This window comes from Mytilus edulis, chromosome 7, assembly GCF_963676685.1.
Source record: "Mytilus edulis chromosome 7, xbMytEdul2.2, whole genome shotgun sequence".
In the NCBI taxonomy this organism is placed as follows: Eukaryota; Metazoa; Mollusca; class Bivalvia; order Mytilida; family Mytilidae; genus Mytilus; species Mytilus edulis.
The window spans coordinates 66,698,452-66,723,042 of NC_092350.1; the positions used below are offsets into that span (position 1 = coordinate 66,698,452).

At 30.2% G+C, this 24,591-nt stretch overlaps 1 protein-coding gene across 1 annotated transcript; it reads left to right on the forward strand.

Annotated features, from left to right (window-relative positions):
- The first annotated feature begins 1,082 nt into the window (after positions 1 to 1,082).
- LOC139483347 (putative leucine-rich repeat-containing protein DDB_G0290503) lies at positions 1,083 to 20,977 on the forward strand. The gene is made up of 6 exons (XM_071267371.1): positions 1,083 to 1,558; positions 2,719 to 2,856; positions 5,079 to 5,216; positions 6,411 to 6,530; positions 8,995 to 9,144; positions 20,641 to 20,977. The coding sequence occupies exons 1-6, from the start codon at positions 1,083 to 1,085 to the stop codon at positions 20,975 to 20,977; spliced, it is 1,359 nt and encodes a 452-aa protein (XP_071123472.1).
- The last annotated feature ends 3,614 nt before the right edge of the window (positions 20,978 to 24,591 follow it).

Genomic DNA, 24,591 nt, shown 5'->3' on the forward strand with positions numbered 1-24,591 from the left:
TTATTTAGAACAATTTATGCTATTAAAAACAGTAAATTTTACAAATGAATATCAAAGATATACATGATAAAACTGAAGTCTTAACTAATTACAGAAAACAAAACCCGAATACATAATACAAAGACCAACACAGAAAATAGACCCACCTGACTTAGTCCAGGCCTCAACGCAAAAAGTCATAATAATGACGTCACATACGAAGTGGTGAAAAGGCACAAACATTACGTCACATTTGAATTTCTGAAAAAGCACAAAAATGACGTCACATTTGAAAAACTATATCTCAAAAATAAGATAGAATTAGGATTTATTTAAGATTATAATAGAAATAAATAATGATATTACATTTAAACATAAAATACTAACATGAATTATCTGATAATAAATATAATGTAACATTTTCAAATAGATTGTGTCCATATTAATTAGTACCAAAAAATTCTTTTCACGAAAGCACAAATTAATTTGCACTATTTTACATTTGCAATACATTCATTACTAACGCACATTATTTATTTTCTCTATTACCACGGGTGTTTGACATTTTTTTTTAATTTAATCGTCAACTAAAATATATTTATGTTTTGTAAATACATGAAATACTTTTCAATATTTTTAATCACTGAACTGATGCGTATTGGATCGATAAACTTTATAGCGTATATTTATGTAAATAATAAAAAGTAATCAAATCGTTGTGCGTAGCGTAAAGTTTATTCAACATGTTACATATCTACCTTTATAAATTCTGTATGTAACTTTTACCTTCCTGATCAAACAAAATGTCGGAAGCACAATTGTCCTATGATAAATGTTTTGTTTGTATGAAACGAATTGGCTCTTTGTTCTGTTACGATTGTGAAAAAATACTATGCGTTCAGTGCTGTTTGGATCATGATGTATCTGCGTCAAATATTGGACATTTTGTAATAGATTCACAAAATGAAAGTTGTGGTATTTTCAACCAGAAACCGGTTTGCACGACGCATGGAATGGAATTCATTTCATTTTGCATGGACTGTGATTGTTTGATCTGCATCGAATGTAACATATTGACTCATTATGGACACACAGATACAATTATGAAGATTACCGACATTTCCCGTAAAAATACACGGAAAACCATAGAAGAACTTAAATCGAAAGCAAAGATAACTTCCAACATGTTGAAAGAAATCAGAACTACTAAATTACAGAAGTTGCAATCAGACTATGAAGATTATATTGGAGTGGTCTCTACGAGATCACCCAAACTCCAGCAAATCGTAGATGAAATAAGAACAAAAGCGAGCGATTTTTGTCAGTTAGAAATGGAACCAATCCTTGAATTTGTGGGTCGTCTTGAATGTCTTCGAGATAGTTACACTAAAACATGTACACAATTAGTGCATATTCTTCGGAAAAAAAATGATGTAATGTTTCTGTCCACAAACAAATTGCTACAAAAAGACTTAGACAACTTAGAAGAAATACCACAGATGATACAACCAAAAACATTAGATGAATTTCAACATGGAGATTTTTTCAATTTACCTGATTTAGTGAAATTTACTATTGGGTAAGACTTGATTAACTTTAAAAAGTAACTTATGGAACCACAAACTACTACATACAAATGAAATATAATCCAACAAAGAATAAAAATAAATTAATATTAAATATAATTGCCATCTTTTATCAATTGTCTATTTTACTGGTCGTTAACCAGTAACCGTTTTTTTTTGTCAGTATTTTTCACTAATCTTCTTTACGTAAAAACATTTTCAATAAGTGAAAAATAGTAAAAACCCATTTACCTCCTATACCAGCATTTAAAACATCCTTGTTAGGAAAATTTAACTATCTGTTCCGCATCTGGACATAAAAAAAATCGAATATCAAAGAAAGCGTTAAACATTGTTACAACTGAAGGAAAACGAAAGACTGATATAAACTGTAATTAACTTTCTCATAGTGAACGCATACTTCAGAGCTAATTGTCTGCAATATTAATTTGGTTCGACGCAGAAGTATTAACCCTTCAATTATTGATTTACCCATTGGTATCTACAGTTCTAGGCAGCAGACTTTGGATACATAACATGTCAATTAGAAATGTCAAGAAATGTTTAAAGTTATAACTATCCCTGAGTAGACAACTTGTACATGTTTAATCAGCTCTTTGTACATTTTCCATTCAATCCTACTGACTTTATTATTCAAAAAATCATTAAATGGACACGAATGTTTTAAGCAATAACGTCACGTATCAGTGCAGCAATGTCACGTTCTCAAGTCCATCCGCGGTAATAACCAATAATTTGCAAGCGACTGCATTCATTAAGGTATATAGCGTGTCTTCCTCCATCTTTGAATTTGAAATACCAGAAAACAATCGGTCTAGATCTTCAATAGAATTTTTGAGAGTAGAAGTTAATTCATGCGTAAGAATATTCATTTCAATATAGAACATGACATGTAAAACGATATCACTCTGGGTAATGGGTTTCAAATACCTACAAAAAAAAAAATTAAATCCATTTTCCGTTTATTGGTGAGCTAAGCTAACCTGGTATTTTATAAATTGAACATCTACTGAAAATCAAATCGTAAACATGGTACATGAATCGAGTTTTATTGAGTTTTGAATATAATTCAGCTACATTATATACGTACAATTTCAATAACACAGTGCTCCTGATTTACGATTAGCATTACATCTTCAGAATTTACTTTCAGTTACCTTATTGAGAAGCAGAATGAAATCACTGAGCTAACAAAGGAAGTGTTGAAACAGAAATCTAAATCAATAGACCTAGAATGGGAGAAGTACAGAATACAAACGAAGTTGGATGAATATCAACGCAATATAGAGCAGTAATATATATTAATTTGTTGTCTATTTAGAGAAGAAAAAAAACACAATTATATGACGTCATTCCAATATTTAAGATCTTCTTTCAATTCCTTGTTCTACCTCGCACCCACTATATATACATTCGATTTTTAAATAAAATGAATTTCAATGTACTATTAGTTATCTTGGTGTAATCAGGGGTGTACAGAATTTTACACCGTTGTTGAATGGGTGTATGAATTTTCAACAACGGTATAAAATTCCGTACACCCCTGATTACACCAAGATAACGAATTTATTTCTTAGGAAAAATTCCTTTACTCATTTTTAAACGAGGATGTAAAATTGAAAATTGGTAATGAAAAGTTTCCAGTGTAACATTTTTTTTTAACTTCGATGTTGCTGCCCGTTGTCAAATTTATACTTTTTTTCTTTATTCTGGGGAAAATTCAGAAAAAAAGTTGTGTTCTTTTAAATATTCGGGTAAAAAAAAAAAATTTTATTATTATTATTGTCCTCAAATTTATCTTTTTTTTTATTTTTGACATTATATTTTTTTTTTAGCAAAATTTTATTTATCCCGGAGTGAACAAGGGTTGGGTGTTATTTATACCGGGGTTATTAACCAATCAGATTACAGGATGTTTGCTGCATAAGAAATAAAAATAATTATACAGAGAAGCTTTTTTTTCAATAAAAAGAAACACATCAAAAACATCGTAAAGCCGAAGAACTACAGTCATGGGACAAAAATGAGCTCTCACTCAAAAAATGTCCTATTATTTCAACTAAAATCAATATTTTTCAAAACAATATTATCGGGTAACAGTATGAGCGTTTTTTATAATATAAATACAAAAAGATGTAGAAATGTCTGAAGTTTTATTTTTTATTTGGTCATAATTTTCGTGTGTTTCGTTTTCATCATCTGACGGGTTAAACACAAATGCAAATTTTGACGATTTTAATTTGGTTAGAATAATAGCAAACTTTTCAAGTAATATTTTTCTTTGTGTTCATCTCGTCAGAAAATTAAAATGAGCATGAATAATGTAATAACCAAATAAACAATAAAACTTCAGACATTTTTACATCTTCTGGTATCTATTTGATAAAAATCGCTCATACAGTTACTTGGTATTTTTTTGGGAAAATATTGATTTTAGTTGAAATGATAGCACATGTTTTGACTGGGAACTCACTTTTGTCCAATGACTGTATATAATTTAGTTTTTATATACGTACAATAAGCTTAAGTTATTATTTCATTTTGAAAACGTAAAATGATATCAGTCTGATTAATGTGTTTCAAACTTCTACTTATATTAAGGGACATTTCCCGTTAATTGGTGCTCTTTAAAGGGGCACTAGCTACGAGATATATAAAAAATCTAAAGTATAATTTGTTTTGTTCAATCATTAATGAAAGTGAAATAATGAAATAATAATTCACTTTAAGCAGCTAAAATGGTTCATTTTTTTCAAATTAAGCTAATAAAAATAAATAATGACTTATTCACTTGCAAGTGAATAATTCGACCTCATTAAACCTGTATTAATGTGAACTCCAATTGAACCCCGTAGAAAGAGATAGAATAACGCATGCATTGTCCGTTTAGGTTATTTAAAGGAAAAGAATGTCAACATTGAAAGTGAAACAGAGGTAAATAATTTTAATGACTGATTCGATCCACAAAAAATCATTCTTATTTAGGAAAAAACGACGATAAACATAAATTTTTAATCTATAATACAAAATTTAGTAGACCTATAAAATCCAACTGCACGAGTTGCTTAATCTATTTATATCTATGTGTATGTCTACATCGCTTATATGGTCATAGAAGGTCATCTCGAAATTTAATTAGATGGCGTCATTGCTAAAATTCACACGAAACGAAGCTCAATCTTATTGAGACCATAGCGTGTAAATTGTTTATTTTATACTTTTGATAGTTTGGAAATTTTATTTTTGCATTGTTATAAATAAAATATGATAATTTGAGTCAAATAGATGAACATGTATTTGACAGCTAGTGCCCCTTTAAGATAACCTTGATTTTCATAAATTGAACATATATTAAAAAGCCTATCGTTAATGACCAAGGATTTTTGAGTTGTATATCCTATTCAGCTACATCATATAAGTGCAATTTCAATTGTAAGTAGAGTTCGTTATAAAATAAATTACATAGTGCTCCTGATTTACGATTATCATTACATCTTCAGAATTTACTTATAGATACCGTTTTGAGAAACAGAATGAAATCACCGAACTAACAAAGGAAGTGCTGAAACAGAAATCTAAATCAAAAGACCTAGAATGGGAGAAGGACAGATTACATACGAAGCTGGACGAAGAGCAACGGAATAAAGAGCAGTAATATAAATTAATGTGTTGTCTATTTAGAAAAAAAACACAATTATATGACGTCATTCCAATATCTAAGATATTCTTTCAATTCCTTGTTCTACCTTGCACCCATTATATATTTGATTTCCAATAAATGAATTTCAATGTACAAATAATTATAAAGAAAAACTTTTTTCAATAAAAAAAACCCACATCAAAAACAAAGTTATGTCTTTTGCTAGCATTACGAAAGCATCATCATACGTAAATTGAAACAACCTGTGACAGGACACGAATGTTTTAGGCAATAACGTCAATTGTAAGTACAGCAATGTCACGTTCTCATGTCCAACGCGGTAAATAATCAATAATTGTTCACGCGACTTCATTCGTAAAGCCGAAGAACTACAGTCATGGGACAAAAATGAGTTCTCACTCAAAAATGTCCTATTATTTCAACTAAAACCGATATTTTTCAAAACAATATTATCGGGTAACAGTATGAGCGAATTTTATAATATAGATACAAAAAGATGTAGAAATGTCTGAAGTTTTATTGTTTATTTGGCCATAATTTTCGTGTGTTTCATTTTCATCATCTGACGGGTTAAATACAAATGCAAATTTTGACGATTTTAATTTGGTTAGAATAATTGCAAACTTTCAAGAAATATTGTTCTTTGTGTTCATCTCGTTAGAAAAAAAAATGAGCATGAATAATATAATAACCAAATAAACAATAAAACTTCAGACATTTGTACATTTTCTGGTATCTATTTGATGAAATCGCTCATACAGTAACTTGGTAATTATTTTGAAAAATATTGATTTTAGTTGAAATGATAGGACATTTTTTGACTGGATATTGACTGTTGTCCAATGACTGTATATAATTTTGTTTTTATACACGTACAATTAGCTTAAGTTATTATTTCATTTTGAAAACGTAAAATGATATCAGTCTGATTAATGTGTTTCAAACTTCTACTTATATTAAGGGACATTTTCTGTTAATTGGTGCTCCATAAGATAACCTTGTTTTTCATAAATTGAACATATATTAAAAAGCCTATCGTTAATGACCAAGGATTTTTGAGTTGTATATCATATTCAGCTACATCATATAAGTGCAATTTCAATTGTAAGTAGAGTTCGTTATGAAAAAATTACATAGTGCTCCTGATTTACGATTATCATTACATCTTCAGAATTTACTTATAGATACCGTTTTGAGAAACAGAATGAAATCACTGAGCTAACAAAGGAAGTGTTGAAACAGCAATCTAAATCAAAAGACCTAGAAATGGAGATCTACAGATTGCAGAGGAGAAATATGGAGCTGTATGGTTTATTTTTATAAATTGTTATTTGTATGGAGAGTTGTCTCATTGGCACTCACACCACATCTTCCTTTATCTGTAATAAATATATTGTCAATGACGATTAAAAACCAAATATATGACTTCATTCCAATATATATGATCTTCTTTCATATCTCTTTATACCAAAAAGACTCTCGCAATATTGAACATGGAATAGTAAGTTCATATAAGGACATGCTCACAAAGATTTAATGACTGCGATATTAATTTGCGTCAGTGTAGGAGTGGTTACTCTTCAATGAGGATTTAACCCATTGTTTTGAATTATAAAATTATTAAAGAAAAGGGATAATAAATTATGGGTCTGGTGTATGTTGTATCGGAAAACAACATTAGGTATAATGTAGTTTGGGAAGTTCGCACATTTTTTAAACTGTAAACATTTGCATGTATCATATTCCAGTCAATCTAGCATAAATTTGACCCTCACCTTGACGTAATTGCAACCGAAGATTCTTAAGTTTAAATTCGAGCATAATACCCAAAATATACACAAAAAGGTCCTATAAAATCTTACTTGAGGCAAACTAAAAAATCACGATATTAAAATTCCTATGTAGATTTGCATTGATATGGGAAATATCAATAAAAATTGATACAATTACAACTTTATCGCTTCTATTTAACATAGTGTATTGATATATAATGTTTAAGCTGTCTTAATAGTATAACAAACAACTCTAAAGGTGTTTTCAAATCTCTTATCAAGCTGACAACCTAGATTTCATAATTCATAAGTTCAGCATGTCGAGGTAAAGAATCACAATTTGAATAAAACTAATTAAGCATATAAAAAATTATTCTTCTTTTTGTGGTTTGAAAGTTTCTTCAAACAAGGAAGATGCTGCAAAAATATAATGTAGGGATGCAAACAATACCAAATATTCACATTATTTTTTCCAAATGGTCATAAAGCCATAAATTTGAAATTTCTTGAATGAAAAATATGCAAAAAAAGAAATAAATACCTACTACACTTCGTTTTTTCTTCATTTCATGAGCAGAAGATTATATGATATTGTCAAATAGGAACATATAACCCCATGAAAATATCATCTTGTACATGAATTTTTAGAAAACCAACCAAACACTGACAAAAAAGACTAATTTGTGCGGAGTTATCTTCCTTTCCTATTTTAATTTTCATTAGAAATTTAAAATGCTTATTTTGAGTTCTCCTCAAGTTAGATTTTATGGATCTTTTTTTTGTGTGTATATTTGGGGCATAATGTTAAAAATTGGAACTAAAACATTTTCTGCTGCAATTAGTTTGAGGTTCAAGTTTAGTTTGACTGGACTTTCAAGATATATTTAAAGTTATATCCTAATATGACGTGCTTCTTTCGCTTTATGAATAAAACCATGCTCTATATCCAATAAAATTTGTTTGCACATGCGTATAATGACTACTGCATTATCAAATTTGGCATGCATTTAATAATTTTCATTAACTTTAAACTCTTCCAAACTCTTAAATGATGCACATGTTGTTACTTATTCATTTTTTATTACTGTAAATTGTTGCCATTCGAAATTGACATATTTGAACTAGATACGACAACCGTTCATGCTGGCTGTTCAAACATCCTCTTTTTGAAAAATCACATTGCCAGTCGTTTCCTTGTTTACAAAAAAAGGGATGTTCATTGGAGAGCCTACACAAACCCTTTGCACTTATGCACATCGGGCATAGACATTACGTTAATTGTCATAATCAGAATCGAAATAATTGATACAAGCTATACATTATTGTAGTTTTAACATGGGGAGGCATTACATTTGTGTAATTTTAGCCCTCAAAAACGCTCGGGCAAAAATAATCACGAATAAAATGCCTACCAATGTTAAAACTACAATTAAGTATAGCTTGCATCAATTATTTCTTACACTTTGCCTGAATAGCCAATATGTATATATATCAAACATAGACAGTGGTTTTAAAAAATTTTAAAAAATGTGAAGTCATATACCCAGCAAAGTAAGTTGAATGCGTGATTGCAATCTTCGTTGTTTTTTTAATGTTAATCTTGCAGAATGTTATCTAAAATGAAACGTCATTGCAGATCTTTTGTTAACGAAAAACAACCCGAAAAAAAACCAACATAATAAAACGTTCGAAATCGTAAAAGACATCAGTCTGATTTTGGGTTTTTCTAACACCGACTAATAAACCAGTTAATTTTTCCCCTTTTTGGATGCTTTTTGTTTCTAAACTTTTATTACATACGTTAAATATCAACTCAAAACCAGTCGTGATAGAATTGTTTTATTGGGTCGTATATTTCATTCAGCTACATAATATTCTGAAGAAATTAAGTTTCCAGTTTAGTGATATTCAAATGTAAATGAATATTTAACGCAACTTTAGAATTTAAAAAAAGACTGATATTAAAGGTCAATACTTATGATCTTGTAAATTTCAGAAGCCTAAATGAAAACAAAAAAGCGATGCAATCACTTAAGAAAGAATTACCGGAGGAAAAGGCTAACCGATATGGACTAGAGCAAACTGAATTAGATACTCGAGAATTGAGAGAAGAAATACAAGGTAGACCTTGTTGGAGCTTTGGAAGGTACGTAAAAAAGTAAATGTTTGTACGTTTGTGCTTGAAGATGTAGTGTCATCTGACCTATTATTTGATGTAACGTATGACAGTTAAAAATATTTTTTTGTTTTTTTTTTATTGTTATGAGATCTTAAAAAAAGAAAAATGTCATTAGCTTAATAACCGGAAAAAATGCTGAATACAAATCCTGAACTCACTTGAAATCTATAAAAGAAAACCAATAATCATCTATTGTTTATCATTTTTAATCAAGATAAATTTTGATGACTAAATCGATAATTAATGAAAAATTAAATTAAAAGCTGTAATCAACCTTCAACTTGGTTTCCTTTGAAATTAATTGCAATGATGTACATGTATATACAAAAAAAAAAGATAATTATTGCAAAATACTAAAAAATAATGCATGCTTCACAATGTTGATAGGAACACACTGATAGTAAGGATGTATTCTTTTGACATTTGAGTCTCATTCAGTTTCATTGAAATCTCGTTCTGGAATTATTTCCAAAACATGTGATAGACGTGTAAAATAGCAATGAATTTGATAATTATCATAATCAAACTCAACTCTGTGAAAGAATTGTGTATTTCCAATAAGTAGATGTTGGATAATTAAATTTAAATTTTTTTCGACCAATCAAGTCATTCTTTTTGGCTGAAATTTTGAGAAAAATGGGTGAGGGGTACAAAAATGATTTTACTAGAAACATAAACATCTCATATAACTTTTTCTTTTCAAGTTTCTTAGATATGTATATTTTTCAATCATCTATAACAAGGAAGTTGAATTGATATGCATTTTGTTCTTTAAACAGAGAAAATTACAAATTGACAAAATTGACAACATGGTAAATTTGACATTTTTCTACAGTCAAATAAACCAAAAAATCAGGTTAAGAAAAAAGTTAAATACTAGAAATTTTTGGCTCCTCAGAGGTGTACATACTTAAACATAAGTTACATTCTACATATTCATAGGTCTCGAAGAAAAATAACAAATTTATTGGACTTTTGATTTTTTTATCGGGAAGAATCAATCAAACAATAACTCTGACAAGATGTTGAAAATATGTATTTAATTCCGACTAATGGATAATAAATAAAAAAATAAAAGATATCATGGTGTAATTGACAATAAGTCAAATGTCTACCAGACAACAAAACGGTGTAGATTAACAATGGACATATATCCAGATAAACGATATTGGCCAGTTATACCTTATAATCGATTTGGTTTTTGTATCTAGTCTTGTTGGTTAAGTCGAGATAACACATGATATATGAATGTCACTTGTTATACCATGGTTTAATGCAAGCAAGGATAGTACATAAATGTTCTAGATGCAAAATATCCGTTGTTTCAGAGAAAATGACTAATTGTATAATTCAAAGAAATAAAACCAGCTTCAAAATAAAAGTTCAAATTACGATAACCGTGAAGACAGTCCTCATTGGTAAAAATCTTATTTTTCTTCTAAACAAAAGCTCCGTTTATAGTAAACAAATAAGCATAATTGCCTGATTTTTTTCTAAATCATGGATACTAGATTCGATTATAGTCAAGTCTGTATATTAACACTTATCAACTGAACTGTGTTCAAGCCAATATATCTATTAATCTATGTTATTAATAACCCATCTTGATCTTTTCATAGTCTGTACCCCTTCCGTAAGTTAAATACATATTATACAAATACCTGTAAAGCTAGTCAATGCAATTTTTTTTTTGCTACAATTTTTTGTACATGGCAGATGTCACTTGCATTTAAAAAAGGTAATACCTAATTTGATAAAATGTAGATATCTGTTGTGTTTATAAAATGAACCAATATAACAAAATAGGTTTCAGAACAGCTACTTGACAATAAACCAACTTTTTATTTCTAATAGGCGGCAAGTTACATTTGCACCAATACCAACAAACATGGATACAAGTATGACCGATATACCTAATAAGTGGGATAAAAAAAACAAATATTGATAGAGAAAAACAGAGAAAATGTTGTAAAAGAGGGACGAAAGATACCAAAGGGACAGTCAAACTCATAAATCTAAAACAACGCCTTGGCCAAAGGACAAACAAACAAGAGCACACACGACACAACATAGAAAACTAAAGAATAAACAACACGAACCCCACCAAAAAACTAGGGGTGATCTCATGTACTCCGTAAGGGTAAGCAGATCCTTCTCCATATGTGTCACCCGTCGTGTTGCTTATGTGATAACAAATCCGGTAAATAGTCTAATTCGGTAGGTCACATTCATGAAAGGGAAGGGGATTGTAGTTACGACGTAAGAAACATATCCGATATCATTTGTGAAACGGTTATTCCATAACGGTCAACCAACTCGTGATGGCGTCCGTAAAATTTACGAAGGGATGATTTCAACTTCACCATTTGGAACTCTTGGTTTAATAGCTTCCTTGTGAGCAGCAACCCTCTATCAAGAAAATCATGATAGGAAATGCAAGCACGGGAATATCGTATCAGTTGGGAGATATATACCCCGTATGCAGGTGCTGCTGGAATGTTGCTACTTAGAAATGGAAAGTTCACAATTGGAAAGCTGAAATCATCTCTTTTGTCGTAAAGTTTTGTTTTCAACCGACCCTCATTGTCAATTTCTAGATGTAAGTCAAGATATGAGGCCGACTTAACTGCATCTGTAGTATCCTTTATCTCTAGCTCGATTGTAAAGTACGACACTGGCATAGATGACAAGCAAGCAAGAATTGTATCTGCGAAAAGATGGAATTCAAGTTTTGAATCGTCCGGCAGTAATTAAAGTTGAGGAAAAAGATTCAAAACAACCAAACGCTCATATACATGATTTTGAATACAAAGACATAAAAGGACGACTCTTTTATTGACATCGAATTGATACTAATTATTATTACATTAATTAGTTCATTGCACTATATCATATGATATGAAACAAGTCAATTTTTGAAAACTCCAAGAGCATGTGATTACTTTTTCGGACCAATTTATGGGCCTTATGTTTTTCGATCTGTGCGTCCGTTCGTTCATCAGTTCGTCGGTCCGTTCGTTCGTACGTTCGTTTGTCCGTTCGGTCGTCCGTTCGTCCCGCTTCAGGGTAAAGTTTTACTATTTAGTTCATATAAGGACATGCCCACAGAGATTTAATGACTGCGATATTAATTTGCTTCAGTGTAGGAGTGGTTACTTTTCAATGAGGATTAAACCCATTGTTTTGAATAATAAAATTATCAAAGAAAAGGGATAATAAGTTATATGTCTGGAGTATGTTGTATAGGAAAACAACATTAGGTATAATGTAGTTTGGAAAGTTCGCACATTTCTTAAACTGTAAAAATTTGCATGTATCATAGTCCAGTCAATCTAGCATAAATTTGACCCTCACCTTGATGTAATTGCAACCGAAGATTCTAAAGTTTAATCTCGAGCATAATACCCAAAATATACACAAAAAAAGTCCCATAAAATCTTACTTGAGGCAAACTGAAAAATCACGATATTCAAATTCCTATGTATATTTGCATTGATTTGGGAAATAACACTGCAAAAAAGGCAGAAATATCAATAAAAATTGATACAACATTATAACTTTATCGCTTCTATTCAACATAGTGTATTGATATTCAATGTTTTAGCTGTCTTAAAAGTATAACAAACAACTCTAAAGGTGTTTTCATATCTTTTGTCAAGCCGACAACCTAGATTTAATAATTCATAAGTTTACAATTTATAGATTTTTCAGCATGTAATCATATCATAAATTCATAAAAGAATCATAAAAGAATCATAAAGAATCACAATTTGAATAAAACTAATTAAGCATATATTCTTCTTTTTGTGGTTTGAAAGTTTCTTTAAACAAAGAAGATGCTGAAAAAATATAATGTACGGATGTAAACAATACCAAATATTCACATCATTTTTTCCAAATGGTCATAAAGCCATAAATTTGAAATTTCTTGAATAAAAAATATGCAAAAAAAGAAAAAAAAATAGCTATTACACTTCGTTTTTTTCTTCATTTCATGAGCAGAAGATTTCATGAGCAGGAGATTATATGATATTGTCAAATAGGAACATATAACCCCATGAAAATAACATCTTGTACATGCATTTTTAGAAAACCAACCAAACACTGACAAAAAAGACTAATTTGTGCGGAGTTATCTTCCTTTCCTATTTTAATTTTCATTAGAAATTTAAAATGCTGATTTTGAGTTCTACTCAAGTTAGATTTGATGGATCTTTTTTCTTTGTATATTTAGGGCATAATGTTATAGATTGGAACTAAAACAATTTCTGCTGCAATTAGTTGGAGGTTCAAACTAAGTTTGACTGGACTATCAAGATATATTTACAGTTATATCCTAATATGACGTGCTTCTTTCGCTTTGTGAATTAAACCATGCTCTAAATTCAATAACATGTGTTTGCACATGCGTATAATGACTACTGCAGAATAATGAATTTTATCAAATTTGGCATTTAATATTTTTCACTAACTTAAAACTCTTCCAAACTCTTAAATGATGCACATGTTGTTACTTATTCATTTTTTATTACTGTAAATTGTTGCCATTCGAAATTGACATATTTGAACTAGATACGACAACCGTTCATGCTGGCTGTTAAAAACTCCTCTTTCTGAAAAATCACATTGCCAGTCGTTTGCTTGTTTACAAAAAACAGGGATGTTAATTGGATGGCCTACACAAACCCTTTGCACTTATGCACATCGGGCATAGGCATACGTTAATTGCCTAATCAGAATCGAAATAATTGATGCAAGCTATACATCATTGTAGTTTTAACATAGGCAGGAATTATATTTGTGTAATTTTAGCCCTCAAAAACGCTCGGGCAAAAAGAATCACGAATAAAATGCCTACCAATGTTAGAACTACAATAAAGTATAGCTTGCATCAATTATTTCTTACACTTTGCCTGAATAGCCAATATGTATATAAATCAAACATAGGCAGTGGTTTTAAATAAAATAAAAAATGTGAAATCATATACCCAGCAAAGTAAGTTGAATGCGTGATTGCAATCTTCATTGTTTTTTTAATGTTAATCTGGCAGAATGTTATCTAGAATGAAACGTCATTGCAGATCTTTTGTTAACGAAAAACAACCCGAAAAAAACCAACATAATAAAACGTTCGAAATCGTAAAAGACATCAGTCTGATTTTGGGTTTTTCTAACACCGACTAATAAACCAGTTAATTTTTCCTCTTTTTTGATGCTTTTTTGTTTCTAAACTTTTATTACATGTTATAGACAATGCATATTTTAAGGTTTTTCTTGTCGAAGAACACCCCGAGGGGTGTCAGGATTGATCAAATGAAAGACCGACCGGAGGGAGGTCTTTCTTTGAACAATCCTGACACCCCGAGGTGTGTTTTACGACAAGAAAAACCTTAAAATATGCATTATCTGACTTATATACCGTCAAAAAATATTAATTTTATAAAGTTTTGTAAAATTTAGTATCCTATTTTACCGACAACACTAAAGTTGGATATTCCTTTCTAATGCGTTCAGGTTTTAAATACGCCCTGCGGCTCATTTAGATCACGAAATAAAACTCACTAAATAATTTAGATATAAACCTTTTAAAAATTATTATCCATACACAATAAAAATATTACTGTAACTGCATGAAGTAAGACACAAATGTATTGTTACCATCCGATAACGGTGTATGACAAATACAAGACACATTGTAATTGTAAATAATTTATTGTACCACATACAAATGTAGCTTATGGAAAGGGGGAGGGGTATGTTTTTTTTTCTATTTGTTATGTTATTTCTATCGCGGAAAAGTGGTTATTTTTTTAACAATTTTATTTGAATCGAATGAGATTGTCTTTTAAATAGCAATACATTTTATTAAAAAGTAAGCTGAATATAATTATATACCCTCCGCACCTGACCCTTTCGTGAGTTATGTTTATGTTATTCAACAGAATATAAGATTATCTTATTAGTTTATCATTTGATAGAGTAAAAGGTATACGTAAATTTTAAAAAGTTAAGAACTGACACGAAGACGAATATAAATACATGTAGGTCACAGTATGATTTCCTATTCAGTGTGTATCGTTCTGAACATATTTGCCACTGGACGTTAAGCAAGCAACCAAAAATCAGTCAACATTTTCAATTTGACTCAATAAGATTTTCAAAATCTTACACACGAATATTGTTAAATCTGGATTTATTTTATGAAAGTCTACATTGAAATTCATCTGACATATATGATAATGTTTCTTTATTGTGGCGATAAATTAACAAAACTTCACGTTATTTGTTTCTAAAAGTAAAATACGGGACTACAATGACGGCTTCTTTTACACCTTTCATCGATTGAACTTTACAAAATAAATTTCCAAATCGGCAACAAAAAACTATTAGACGAATAAAGTTTTGAAGTAAATCATAGATTGCATGTTTATCAAGGAAAATAATGACCTCACACAGGTCATTATTTTATGCCTTGGGGCATATATCATTGAAACGTAATATCGTCCGGGTTGATTCTGAAAAAGAATGACCTGTCGTTCTGAAAGAAAATAACTCCATATAGGTATATAAATGTTAGATATCAACTCAAAACCAGTCGTGAAAGAATTGTTTTATTAGGTCGTATGTTTTATTCAGCTACATAATATCCTGAAGAAATTAAGTTTCCAGTTTAGTGATATTCAAATGTAAATGAATGTATATAGCAACTTAAGAATTTTAAGAAAGACTGACATTTAAGGTCAATACTTATGATCTTGTAAATTTCAGAAGCCTAAATGAAAACAAAAAAGCGATGCAATCACTTAAAGACCAAACAGCCTATTCATTTCTACCAGTGATTTTTCCTTAAAATTTTGTGTTAAGGTATTTCATGATTTGAGGAACAAAATATGATGAAAAGAATTGGGGGTCACCGACTTACTTTTGTCGCTATAGCAACCTCAGTTTCGTGTTTTCACGAATATTAACATAATATTTGCTTGTTATATTAACTCTCAAAAAAATACGTTATATCAAACCTACAAGCATAATTCTTGTTTCATGTTAAACAGTAGATTTGTATTTATAAAATACAGGTTCAAGAGTTTAAGACTCATATTGTTTTGATCTTTAAAAATATGATTTATTTCATTCCCGCCAAAAATAAAACGTAAAAATGAAAAACGTTTCCAGTATTAAAAAATATCTACCAGTGATTTCTTCATAATAATTTCAAGAAGGAAAGTGCCATGTGCACTCTTCAAAATAAAGCAAAAAAAATTGTATGTCACCGACCTTTCAAAAAAGTTATGAGTAATTTTCGTGTTTTTTTCTCGTTCGTTTTGAAGAAAAGAGTCTTTCTTCAGAACATTGCTTCTGACGTCATAGTACAAAACTTTGCTTGCTGGCGTACTGTTTGAAAAAAATCGCAAATTGGACGTTTTAAACCCACATTTAAATGTCCAAGAATAACAACTATATCCACCTACTTTATTATCCGGTAATACAAGAGATTAAATGCATGTGTCAGTATTAGATCTTATGATGTTGTTGCCGCACAATATTAACCTTCAGAAACATGCACCATCCGTCGGAATTGAAAATTGTTTGAAATAACCTGTCACGCCGCTTTTGTTAGGAAAGTCTGTTTTTGTCCTCTGCTCCTCATTAACAATAATTATTGAAAATAAAAAAAAAAGAAATAAAAGATTGCACTGGCTAACTAAGAGTATTTGACTATAACAGACCAGATGTGTGTGGGTTTTTTTTCGCGTCAATTTCAGAAGTTTGCCGTAACGAACTCATTTGCTACTGTTGACAGACGGACATACACGGACATCTCTATAGCATTATATTTTCCTGACTAAGATGAACGTAAAGAAATTATTCCATCTATTTTGTGAATTCATTATTTCTGAATATTTATCTTTCGTCACTCTTATTAGATATAAGGAAATTGAAATTATAGGTGTAATATATGAATTAAACGGTTTTTGATTATAAAACTTTATACATCTATCATAAAATACAATCCCTGTTATTACTACCTCACGTGTTTTGAATAAACGAGACAGTAAATATAAAATACAAAAAGTTTTTAATTCAAAAATTAATTTAGAAATAATTTTTCTGTTGAAAACTACAAAGTAAGATTTCTCCAACAGGATAAAAAATTATAAATCTAAATTGCTAATTTTGGAAATTAAAAAAAAGACAAGGTTGTTACCGGCATTGAAAATCGAAATGTTTTCAATCTTTCCGGTCATAGTCGTAGCTAAATCAAAGGGAGAGATTTTATGTTGGATATTATTCTTGGAGCAATTGTTTTTGTCATAAGTTAAATTTACAACAATTAAGTTTTAAACACCGAACATTTTGATTTTAATTCATATTCGCTGAGTATTAATTTGATTAATATGTTTTGCCTTACATCTAATTTCCTAATGCATGTAGGGTAAAACTTTGGTTGACTTCCTTGCTTTGTTTGTATAAATGTTTATTCAAGCTTTGTAATTAAGATTGACATCTTCATATATAGGTATGTAAATCTGTTATATTGACCTTCTGAATACTCAATTTTTGAAAGTTTTGAAAAAAAGACATTAAAAAAAGAAGGATCAAATCATACGGAACATGTGTACTAAGTTTTTAAGTTGACAGGACTTCAACTTCATCAAAAACTACCTTGACCAAAAACTTTAACCTGAAGCTGGACGGACGGACGAACTAACGAACAAACGGACGCACAGACCTGAAAACATAAATTGGACATAAAAATAACTCTCACCATTCTAATAACCCCGGTAACCTGTACACAATCGGCGCAAATGAAAGACAAAATCTACCCAAGTGAAAGAATGAAAACAAATGAAATGCAGATCGACACAAATATAAGACAAAATCTATACGCATGTGAATAAATAAATGAGATGCAAAAAGTCGTGATCAAAATTCATATTTTATTATTTTTATTAGAACGAAGGTTAAATATAGTGTAGTATCTTTTGTGCCCATTTGTATTAAATTTCCACAAGATATCAGCGCAACGTTTAATTCCCCTTTTCTTGGGAGACGTATTTTTAAGCGTTTACCATGTTGGAATTCGTGAAAAACGCGAAATAGGACGTTATAATTTGACGTTTTTTCATTGCTAGAAACAACGTCATAGAGCTTTTATGTCACTACCAAGTTGCGTTAGTTGATGCGCATAAACAATAGGCTGTTTGGTCTTTAAGAAAGAATTACCGGAGGAAAAGGCTAACCGATATGGACTAGAGCAAACTGAATTAGATACTCGAGAATTGAGAGAAGAAATACAAGGTAGACCTTGTTGGAGCTTTGGAAGGTACGTAAAAAAGTAAATGTTTGTACGTTTGTGCTTGAAGATGTAGTGTCATCTGACCTATTATTTGATGTGACGTATGACAGTTGAAAATATTTTTGAGTTTTTTTTTTTATTGATATGAGATCTTAAAAAAAGACACAAATGTCATTAACTTAATAACCGGAAAAATGCTGAATACAAATCCTGAACTCACTTGAAATCTATAAAGGAAAACCAAAAATCATCTATTGTTTATCATTTTTAATCAAGATAAATTTTGATAACTAAATCGATAATTAATGAAAAATTAAAATGAAGGCTGTAATCAACCTTCAACTTAGTTTCCTTTGAAATTAATTGTAATGATGTACATGTATATACAAATAAAGAAAGTTATTGCAAAATACTAAAAATTAATGCATGCTTTACAATGTTGATTGCACACACTGATAGTAAGGATGTATTCTTCTGACATTTGAGTCTCATTCAGTTTCATTAAAATCTCGTTCTTGAATTATATCCAAAACATGTGGATATAAGTAGAAAATAGCAATGAATTTGATAATTATCATAATCAAACTCAACTCTGTGAAAGAATTGTGTATTTCCTATAAGTAGATATGGAATAATGAAATTTAAAAATTTTACGACCAATCAAGTCAATCTTTTTGGCTGAAATTTTGAAAAAAATTTATGAGGGGTACAAAAATGATTTTACCAGAAACATAAACATCCCATATAACTTTTTCAAGTTTCTTAGATTATTTTTTTTTCAATCATCTATAACAAGGAAGTTGAAATGATATGCATTTTGTTCTTTAAACAGAGAAAAATTACAAATTGACAAAATTGAGAACATGGTAATTTTGATATGAAAAAGCTTCAAAATATGATAAAACTTTGTTATATTAACATCTATAGTTTTTTTTTTGAGTTGAATGTATTCAGATTGGTCCATTTCACCTTAATTGAGAGTCTAAAAAAAATGTTAAATTGTTCACGATAATAGTCCAAAAATGGGTAAAAATCGATGAAAAATGGGAAAATCATCAAAATTGGGTACCTTCAATACCGTAGCAAAAAAAAAGAAGCGCACCACCATATCATTTTTCTTCACCTATTATTTTTCTACAGTCATCATGGTCATATGAACCAAAAAATCAGGTTTAGAAAAAAGTTTGATACTAGAAATATTTGGCTCATCAGAGGTGTACATCCTTAAACATAAGTTACATTCTACATATTCATAGGTCTCGAAGAAAAATAACAAATTTATTCGACTTTTGATTTTTTATCGGGATGCATCAATCAAACAAAAACTCTGACAAGATGTTGAAAATCGTTTATAGTATTTAATTCCGCCTAATGGATAATAAATAAAAAAATAAAAGATATGGTGTAATTGACAATGAGACAAATGTCTACCAGACAACAAAACGGTGTAGATTAACAATGGACATATATATAGATAAACGGTATTGGCCTGTTATACCTTATAAATGATTTTGTTTTTGTATTTAGTCTTGTTGGTAAAGTCACGAGATGACACATGATATATGAATGTCACTTGTTATTCCATGGTTTAATGCAAGCAAGGACAGTACATAAATGTTCTATATGCAAAATATCTGTTATTTCAAAGAAAATGACTAATTGTATAATTCAAAGAAATAAAATCAACTACAAAATTCAAATTACGATAACCGATAACCGTGAAGACAGTGCTTATCATTGGTAATATATCTTATTTTTCTTCTAAACAAAAGCTCCGTTTATATTAAACAAATAAGCATAAATGACTGATTTTTTTCTAAATCATGGATACTAGATTCGGTTATAGCCAAGTCTGTAAATTAACACTTATCAACTGAACTGTGTTCAAGCCAATATATCTATTAATCTATGTTATTAATAACCCATCTTGATATTTTTCATAGTCTGTATCCCTTCCGTAAGGTAAATACATATTATACAAATACCTGTAAAGCTAGTCAATGCAATTTTATGTATTTGCTACATGGCAGATTTCACTTGCATTTAAAAAAGGTAATACCTAATTTGATAAAATGTAGGTATCTGTTGTGTTTATAAAATGAACCAATATAACAAAATAGGTTTCAGAACAGCTACTTGACAATAAACCAACTTTTTATTTCTAGTAGGCGGCAAGTTACATTTGCACCAATACCAACAAACATGGATACAAGTATGACCGAGATACCTAATAAGTGGGATAAAAAAACAAATACTGATAGAGAAAAACAGAGAGAACATGTTGTAAAGTACGACACTGGCATAAATGACGAGCAAATAATAATTGTATCTGCGAAAAGATGGAATTCAAGTTTTGAATCGTCCGGCAGTAAAGGTGACGAAAAAGATTCAAAACAACCATTTGCTGATACAAATGACATACAACATGTAGAATACAAACACATAAAAGGACGACTCGTTTATCGATGTCGAAATGATACTAATTGGAATTACGTTGATTAGTTCATTGCACTATATCATATGATATGAAACAAGTCGTCAATATAGGAAAACTCCGAGTGCATACAATTACTTTTTTTGACCAATTTAAAGACCTTGTGTTTTTCGATCTGTGTGTCCGTTCGTTCATTAGTTCGTCGGTCCGTTCGTTCGTACGATCGTTCGTCCGTTCGGTCGTCCGTTTGTCCCGCTTCAGGGTAAAGTTTTACTATTTACACCACTGGGTCGATGCCACTGCTGGTGGACGTTTCGTCCCAGAGAGTATCACCAGCCCAGTATTCAGCACTTCGGTGTTGACATGAATATCAATTTTATGGTTATTTTTATAATTTTCTGTTTATAAAACTTTTCGAAAAACTAAGGATTTTTCTTATCCCATGCATGATTAATTTAGCTTTTTTGAATTTTGGGCCCTCAATGATCTTCAACTTTGTACTTGTTTGTCTTTATAGCTATTTTAATCTGAGCGTCACTGATGAGTCTAATGTAGACGAAACGCGCGTCTGGCGTAATAAATGATATTACTGGTACCTTTGATAACTGTTTGGTCAAGGTAGTTTTCGATTAAGTTGAAGTTCAATCAACTTGAAACTTAGTACACATGTTCCCTATGATATGATTTCTCTACTTTTAATGTCAAATAAGAGTGTTTACCCTAATTTCACGGTCCACTGAACATATATAATGAGAGTGCGAGTGGGTCACACATGTATTATAGACACATTCTTGTTAATTGTTGTTATTATCAGTTTATCATCTTGAGTTTCTTAATATCTAGGAACAGTTACAACTATATTTTCACTTTTGTGCTTTATACTTTATCGTTACCTAACATGTATTTACTTAAGTTAAGGATTAACTCATAACCAATCTATTATATATATATATATATATATATATATATATCCAAAAAGATGTAATTGCTTCATTAAAAGAACACGTGTCCTTCGCTCTGAGAGAAGCAGTATTAATTTCTCCTTGAATTATTGTACATGAGTGCAATTTCCAACTGTCTTTAAGTTTTAACTTAACTCTTACATAATTGCCAACGCATAATGCATGGGTTGAACCAGTGATAAAGTGTAAAACGTCTAAAGATAATTAAAGGCTGCTAATACTGATTCATATGCATCTTTTAGTAAGAACACGAAGAACAAAACAAAAATTTTATAGTAATGATATGCACGTTCTATAATTTTGATTGTGGCATATTAATTGATATACATTATGTTGCACAAATAATAATTGGTTGATAGTGTCAAATGTAAAATTGTCTGCACGAGCACAGTGTAACGCTCAGTTTCATTTGTTTATTTATTTCAGTGAATTAGTAAAATCAGGAATTTTAAAGCATCTTTAATATTTCCGGAGTATTTGAAAAAATACTTAGTCTAATAAATGATTTTACAAAATTTGTGAAATAATCATGATTTTTCAAAAGATTTTTTTTATATAATTTGTAAAATGATCAATTTTTTTTGTTTTAATAATTCGTTGAAAAAGACAAATAGTTTAGAATGTATTTGAAATAACTCACTGCAAATACGAAAAAATATCATCCTTGTACGAAATGAGCTAATGTTTAATGTTTCAGCCTGGGTGTGTGAAAAATATAAATATAATCGGAGTACATTGAAGTAATAACCTTCGTAAATGAGAATAACACATACAAGAGTTGATTTAGGCCATGTCTTTCAGTATCAATGATGATAATATATTAATATGATCTGAATATGAAACCTGTTATAAATCGGAATATAATCGTTATTATCTATCCATGTTTATCACAAACGGATATATAATTGTCTATATATACTCCACTTTTTAGATAGAAATAAAAAAGAATAACAAATTGTGTGTAATACTATTGATAAAAAGTTACTAACCGTAAAGAAGTTTAAACCTATGCGTGGTTGTTGAAAGCAGAGCAAATATGTTACTTCAAGTTTCAATCAATCTTAATATGAAAAAAAAAGTAAAATGTAGGATATGTGTCTTTATCCCCGGCTTAGTATATATCTAGGATTTTGATTGGTTAACGCACGTCGTTACAAAACCCATAGCCCCTGGGTGTTGCTAACCCATATCCCCGGACGTTGCTAACCATTGTCCCGGGGAACTTCACGCAAGTTTTCCTTGATTGCTCCTTGTGAAATATTGAATTCTGTAGATTATCCATGATGTTTGTAATGAAATATTTAATTCATTACAATTTTGTCCTATTATGTCGATCATTTACACTCATTTCATTAAATGCATCACTTGACTACCACATTTTCAAGGAATGGGACTACTGACCTAGCAATGGAAATGACCCACGTTGACGTCACACTATCTATGACGTAACTCTCACAACATTGAGCGCCAAATTTGACTCAATCAAGTTTCTCTGTCTCCGTATTAAAAACGTCTTATATTTAACTACCTGTAGGGTTCTACCAAAGGTAGTACCCTACACCCCGTAGAAACTATGTAAAATTTTCAAATTTCAATAAAACTTTTTTAGATAATAAAAAAAACGTTGTTTTCACGTTACACTTTGTACCCGAATTTCCATAAAACTCGTTCGATTCGGACTAAGACCGGGGATAAATTCTTTATCTACGTTCATATCCGTAGATATTGATATTTTATCACCCTTCAGTACCCTGTACACCCTTCGGCTACGCCTCATGGTGTACTTGGGTACTTCAGGGTGTTAAAATATCCATATCTACGGATATGAACGTAGATTAACAATGGACATATATCCAGATAAACGGTATTGGCCTGTTATACCTTATAAATGATTTTGTATTTGTATTTAGTCTTGTTGGTTAAGTCACGAGATGACACATGATATATGAATGTCACTTGTTATTCCACGGTTTAATGCAAGCAAGGACAGTACATAAATGTTCTATATGCAAAATATCTGTTATTTCAAAGAAAATGACTAATTGTATAATTCAAAGAAATAAAATCAGCTACAAAATTCAAATTACGATAACCGATAACCGTGAAGACAGTGCTTATCATTGGTAATATATCTTATTTTTCTTCTAAACAAAAGCTCCGTTTATATTAAACAAATAAGCATAAATGACTGATTTTTTTCTCTAAATCATGGATACTAGATTCGGTTATAGCCAAGTCTGTAAATTAACACTTATCAACTGAACTGTGTTCAAGCCAATATATCTATTAATCTATGTTATTAATAACCCATCTTGATATTTTTCATAGTCTGTATCCCTTCCGTAAGGTAAATACATATTATACAAATACCTGTAAAGCTAGTCAATGCAATTTTATGTATTTGCTACATGGCAGATTTCACTTGCATTTAAAAAAGGTAATACCTAATTTGATAAAATGTAGGTATCTGTTGTGTTTATAAAATGAACCAATATAACAAAATAGGTTTCAGAACAGCTACTTGACAATAAACCAACTTTTTATTTCTAGTAGGCGGCAAGTTACATTTGCACCAATACCAACAAACATGGATACAAGTATGACCGAGATACCTAATAAGTGGGATAAAAAAAACAAATACTGATAGAGAAAAACAGAGAGAACATGTTGTAAAGTACGACACTGGCATAGATGACGAGCAAATAATAATTGTATCTGCG